The sequence below is a fragment of the Ceratina calcarata genome, unplaced genomic scaffold (genome assembly GCF_001652005.2).
Source record: "Ceratina calcarata isolate Rehan_Ccalc_2016 unplaced genomic scaffold, ASM165200v1 scaffold164.2, whole genome shotgun sequence".
In the NCBI taxonomy this organism is placed as follows: domain Eukaryota; kingdom Metazoa; phylum Arthropoda; class Insecta; order Hymenoptera; family Apidae; genus Ceratina; species Ceratina calcarata.
In genome coordinates, this window is record NW_017137708.1 from 178943 (window position 1) to 185062 (window position 6120).

General features: G+C 36.9%; 2 protein-coding genes across 4 annotated transcripts in view; one reads left to right on the forward strand and one right to left on the reverse strand.

Annotated features, from left to right (window-relative positions):
- Positions 1–2109, forward strand: part of LOC108632640 (circadian clock-controlled protein) — a 2781-nt gene extending 672 nt beyond the window's left edge. The window contains exons 2-4 of the mRNA XM_018037331.2: positions 525–902; positions 979–1128; positions 1368–2109. Of these exons, the coding sequence (XP_017892820.1) occupies positions 525–902; positions 979–1128; positions 1368–1516 (677 nt within the window). The 3' untranslated portion in view covers positions 1517–2109. The remainder of the gene's footprint in view (positions 1–524; positions 903–978; positions 1129–1367) is intronic.
- Positions 2110–2201: 92 nt separating this feature from the next.
- Positions 2202–6120, reverse strand: part of LOC108632641 (uncharacterized) — a 4569-nt gene continuing 650 nt past the window's right edge. The window contains exons 2-6 of one of the 3 annotated variants that reach the window (XM_018037332.2): positions 5973–6013; positions 3232–3434; positions 2855–3026; positions 2628–2777; positions 2202–2506 (exon numbers count right to left, since the gene is read on the reverse strand). In XM_018037332.2, the coding sequence (XP_017892821.1) occupies positions 2352–2506; positions 2628–2777; positions 2855–3026; positions 3232–3434; positions 5973–6013 (721 nt within the window). In that variant the 3' untranslated portion in view covers positions 2202–2351. The remainder of the gene's footprint in view (positions 2507–2627; positions 2778–2854; positions 3027–3231; positions 3435–5972; positions 6014–6120) is intronic. The other 2 variants (XM_026819836.1, XM_026819837.1) reach the window with 2 other exon arrangements.

The window sequence follows — 6120 nt, forward strand, 5'->3', positions numbered from 1 at the left end:
ATTTATAAGTTTGTCTATAGATAATACGAGTTTGCATTAAGGAAAAAACGTATCTCGTGAACTTTTTAATATTTTCTTTGCTACATTAATTAAAGGAAGGCTGTGCTGTTTTTTTTTTTTCGTATTATTAATTTCTTGTGTAAAATAAATATATACGAGCACGCAGTTATTTGAAGGAAAGCGGGTCGTTTAAATGACTTAAGGTTGTTCTTGGTAAAATAATTACAGTTCGTACGAGCACGCGAGTCGTGGCTGCTTTTCACCGACCGGAATGTCCACGACTCGTTTCCCAACGTAAAAGGAAATTTTGCCTAACGCGAGCTTAACCACGCGTTCTTTTTATTATCAAAATACCAATTAATCAACGAAGGTTACACGAGTTGAATTAGAAATAGTTAATTACTAAATGGCAATAAATTGTCGTGCATTTATAGTAGCATAGAAAACCTATTAATTAAATTATATGTATAGTTATAATAAAAATTATTCTTTATTAAAAATACGTGCACTTGTTCATTCTGCAGCACCTGGAGTGCAGGCTTGTCCTACGAACAACTTGGCACAGTACGACAGATGCGTACGGAAGCAACTGGACGCTATCATACCGTATCTAGCCAAGGGGATCCCGTCTTTAAAGCTCCCAGCTTTGGACCCGTTGTTCCTACCCTCGTTGACGGTGGACAGGAATCTGGACTCGTTGAAAATTAAGGCGAACATGACTCACATTCGTGTATACGGAGCGACGAATTTCCTCATCGACGATCTGAAAGCAAATCCGCGCGACTTGTCGGTTAACATCAAAGTCCAGCTACCGCACATTCACGTGAACGGGAACTACGACGTTCAGGGAAGGTTGTTACTGTTACCGTTGAACGGAGGTGGCAGTTTTAAAGGAAATTTCAGTAAGAATTCTTAAAATAATGATAATTTTTATTGATATTGATAAGAATGAAATTATAAATTGATTTATTTTTATAGCCAATACGGAGGTACTAGTGAATGCTCAAGGAAAAGAGGTCACTGACAAAAATGGCATTGGAAGGATCGACATCGATAAACTGGTAACGAAAATTCGTGTTGGCGATGGGAACATCAGATTGAAGGCTCCTCCTAGTCACACCGTGGCTGGTACGTATTTTTTCCTGCTTCATTCTTCATTTTTTCTAATTAAGGAAATTCATTTATTCACTAAAAATCACTGATATCAGAAATGACGAATCCTGTCGATGTAACATTTCCAATGTCTCTCAGTTCCTTTTCATCGATCCAAAAAGCTGAGATCTATTATTGTCTGGAAATGTTTTATCGACTTTCTATCCGCGTCAGGCTTTCTCTCTCAACATTCCGTTCTATTCGATTCGTTTCAGCTGACGCGGCAGCTACGTTCTTCAATTCGAACCCACGGTTGGTCCTGGACATCGCGAGCCCGATCATCGAGGACACAGCTGCTACTGTTAGCAGAGCGTTGGTCGCGAGAGCGTTAGGCGTGTTAACAAAAGAGGAATTGTTACCCTAGTCTGCGAGTTTCATCGGTGGGAAATTATCATAAGTCTGTGGTCGTAATATTAAACGTCATGAGTAGACTCGCGGATATTTATGCAAAATAAAATATTTCTAATTGCAGATTAAAAAATCTGTTTTAAATAATGGTTTCATTTATCATTTAAATATTCCAATGTGGACTCTAATGTTTCCATTTTATAAATTACATGCAGTATTTATCTTTTTTGCATATCCAGTTTTATTATAAATGCATAAAATCTGCAGTCTAGTCATAAATAATGTAGAAATTGAATATTCGCAACATTTATTCAACTTTATAGTCATCGTCCGAATTTGAAACAAACCAGGATTTCGAAACGAACAGCAACTTTTAATTCCATTTTAATTGTAGCCAATCGAAAGTGTAAATAAAATTATTTATATTTGCGTTTCATTAAAAATTATTAAAATTTCTTTTCGATCTGTAATTGTTAAACGCGACCTGATGTGATTAAAGATATTATTAGAATTAGGAAGGATGGCTCGTTTGGAGACGATCGAAGTTCATTCATTAAATTTAATGAATCACAAGCTATCGTTCTTATAATTAGACTGTACATATAAATCTGTGGTCTGAAATAATAAAAATAGTTGTTACGATAAATTTTAGTTTCATTCACCCTCCCTTCATTTTATTTCAAATTATTAGAAATTGTATCTTAGGTTTCAGTGTTTTTATTTTATTGTAAAAATATTATCAGGCTATAGAATTTGATGAGAAACAATTTACAATAGTAGTTTTGTAAAGTAAAATCAACTATCAAATAGAACGAGAAATACTGTCGATTGCTGTTTCTGTAGAAATTCGCTTAGTCATCTGGAAACAGTTCTTTGTACGTAAAGGATTTCGTGATGTTGTTGGCCACGTCCGTGAAAAGCTGTGACAGCGATGACTCCAACACGGGTGTCAGTTCTTCCAGTAACAGTGCGTTATTGTTATTTAGCAATTCGTGAGTGGCAGCAGCTGATTTCGAGAAAGCAGATAAAAATTGAAATGAAATAATTAGCTCGTTGAAATCCTTATTAGATCGTAGATCTGATAATTTGATAAGAAAACTGAATCTACAGAATTCAGGTTCACTTACATAGAACGTTGTCACCGCCGAATAAATTGGTAAGTTGTAAATGCGTTTTGCCGATTCTCAGCTTGAGTTTCATTTTCTCGAAATGCAAGTAGGTGTCGTTGTCCCTTTGTATCTTGTCCGCTTTCAGAAGTACGTCCGAGGCATAATCAGCTGTGAAACGAAATGTTCATTATCTTCCAGAATTAATTAACTGGTTCGTCTCTTTTAAATATTCATTGCTTTCTTACTGAAGGTTCCTGTGATATTCCCTTGGCCTCTCAATTTGAGCAAAAGTACTGTCGCGTCGATCTGATATTTCCCTTTGAAGCTCAGCTTGTCGAACAAGACTCGGAAAGTGAACACCACGTTCTCGACATCTGATGTCAGATTCTGCACTCTGAACGTGGACGGACCTCTTACCTAATAAAAAATAATTAATAAAATCACGAACAAATATAAAAATCAATACAATCAAATATAATTTCATTAAAAAACCGTCGAAAATACAACAGATTATTGTAGAAGACAAACACAAATGCAATTTCATTTTTTAAGATCATAGATATTTCATGTCACTTAAAATTCCAGTTTGATTAATGTAAAACGATAGAGCTCGTGAATTTACCCTTAAGTCTGTGACATTGATTTCTAGCTTGGCACCAACCGGTCCTCGAATCAAATGGACCTCCTTTAAATTCAAAGGTTCAATAGCAGGGGCATCGAGTTCCGGTATACCAGAAGCTAGCTTCGGCCTCAGCTCATCGATGGTCTTCACAATGCAATTGTTTATATCCGGATCGCTCTTCTTGCACGGTTTTATATAAGGCGCTATAAACATTGAACGATTTCATCACTGGAATTTTGGACTCAGTTTTACTTTTATTAATTAGTTTAATTCGACCATATTCAGATATTAAACGCAGTTAAGAGATCGAATTATTATCATTATATCAACGGTACACTCTCGTCGATATTCGTCGACTCTCATCGAGATTAAAAAAACCGTTTTTTCGTTTTTTGCAAATAACTCGTTGAATATTAATGCCAGCGAAAAACTATCATATAGAGATTGTAGATCTCGTCGTCCCCTACAAAATGAGCCTAAGAACGCCCCCCTACGTCCATCCGTTCGGGAGTTATTGAGTAAAAACGAAATGTCTTGTTAAAAGTTCGCTAATTCGACGGGCGAATTGAAGAATCTGAAGGCGAACATTGACGAAATTCGCCCGTCGAATTAGCGAACTTTTAACAAGACTTTTCGTTTTTCCTCAATAACTCCTGAACGGGTGGACGTAGGAGGGCGTATTTAGGCTCATTTTGTAGGGGACGACAAGATCTACAATTTCTATATAATAACTTTTCGCTAGCCTCAATAGTTAACGAGTTATTTGCAAAAAACTGTTTTTTCGTTTTTCGCCAATAACTTCCGAACGGGTACAGATAGGGTGACGTGTTTAGATCCATTTTGTAGAGGACGACGAGATCTACAATCTCTATATAACAGTTTCTCGCTAGCATTAATAGTTTACGAGTAATTTGCAAAAAACTGTTTTTCGTTTTTTGCAAATAACTCGTTAACGATTGGCACTAGCGAATTCTTTTTGCACAGAAATTGTAGATCTCGTCGTCCCCTACAAAATGAGACTAAGAACGCCTCCCTACGTCCACCCGTTCAGGAATTATTGAGGAAAAAGGAAAATTGCAGAAATATTGCCGTACATACTGGAGTCAAGCATGGTTCGCAGCCGTGAACGCTAGATGGCGTGACGATGAACTTTTTAGACAACTATTAGCACTTTCGCTTTTAACAAGAAATTTCCTTTTTGCCTCAATAACTCCCGAACGGATCGACGTAGGGGGCCGTATTTAGACTCATTTTGTAGGGGACGGCGAGATCTACAATTCCTGTGCAAAAAGATTTTGCTAGTGCCAATAGTTAACGAGTTATTTGCAAAAAACGAAAAACAGTTTTTTGCAAATTACTCGTAAACTATTAATGCTAGCGAGAAACTGTTATATAGAGATTGTAGATCTCGTCGTCCTCTACAAAATGGATCTAAACACGTCACCCTATCTGTACCCGTTCGGAAGTTATTGGCGAAAAACGAAAAAACAGTTTTTTGCAAATAACTCGTTAACTATTGGCACTAGCAAAATCTTTTTATACAGAAATTGTAGATCTCGTCGTCCCCTACAAAATGAGCCTAAGAACGCCTCCCTCCGTCCACCCGTTCAGGAGTTATTGAGGAAAAACGAAATTGCACCAAATCTGAAGGCTACTTGCACGGTTTTATATAAGGCGCTATAAAAATTGAACGATTTCATCACTAGAACTTTGGACTTTTATTAATTGGATTAATTCGACCATATTCAGATTTTAAACGCAGTTAAGGGATCGAATTATTATCATTATATCAACGGTACACTCTCGTCGATATTTTTTATTATATACTTTGACGAGAAGTGCTACCTGCTTGCCTCGAGTCACGAAGTTATTACATTTTTGTCGGATACCGGATTTCCTTCATCCTGTAGCTCGTCCTCGCATCTCGTAATGTAAAAAATCAATTTGAAATCGAGCAAACTCCAAGCTCTTTCAGTACTTCTCCATTAGATATCTGCTTTCTACTTCAAAATGTTACGAATTTCAATTTGTTTATTTGTCTGATCGATGCGATTATGATCTACTGTGAATTCATTAAACTGCGACGTTCTCTGTCTATTCTATTTTATATTCTTATTGTATAATTGATAATGAAATGCGTTAATGAACGAGAAAACAACTACAACTTATGGTGATTATTTACGTTTAAAAAAATTGATTTCTCATTCTAAAGTGATTGGATATAAGAACTTCATTTCTGATTCGAATGAAATTGAAATCAGTGACGTTATAGTTCATAGTACTATAAGACTGCATGTATAATGACGATGAAATAATTTCCGATCGAGTGTTACTACAGATATCGAACAATTTGGAAATCTGTGGATAAGTTCGTGACGAAAAAAAGTCAAGGTGCACCGGATCGGCGATCTTGATTCGAACGAGTTCATGGCCACGAGTGCAGAACTGCGTCAACAAGGGAAAAAAACCGAAAGCGGCACGACGTGTGTCGCAAGGTGTTTAAAATGCACGCGACCCGTCACGCTTCTATTTTTCCACCGAGCAAGTCTAGCGAGCCGAAATTTCGTAATCGATTCTGAATGCCAGTGGTTCCCTCGAGGGTACCACGCTGACGTTCGCGAAAATGCTCGGGACAGACATTTGAAAACTCGCACCAACGCACCAGTGGAAAAAGGATTATAAAAGATGCAAGAGAATCGATTTTCCTAAATTCGTGTTAATCTTATAAGGCTTTTACTCACGTAGGACAGCTAAGACAGTAGAGAATAGAATCGCCGTTAGGCTGAAAAAACGTAGAAATATTAATAATGATTGATCAAATTATTAATACTACTTGCGTCAAATCTCGTAATTCTTTATTATAGAAATCATGCTCTACATCGTCTGTCT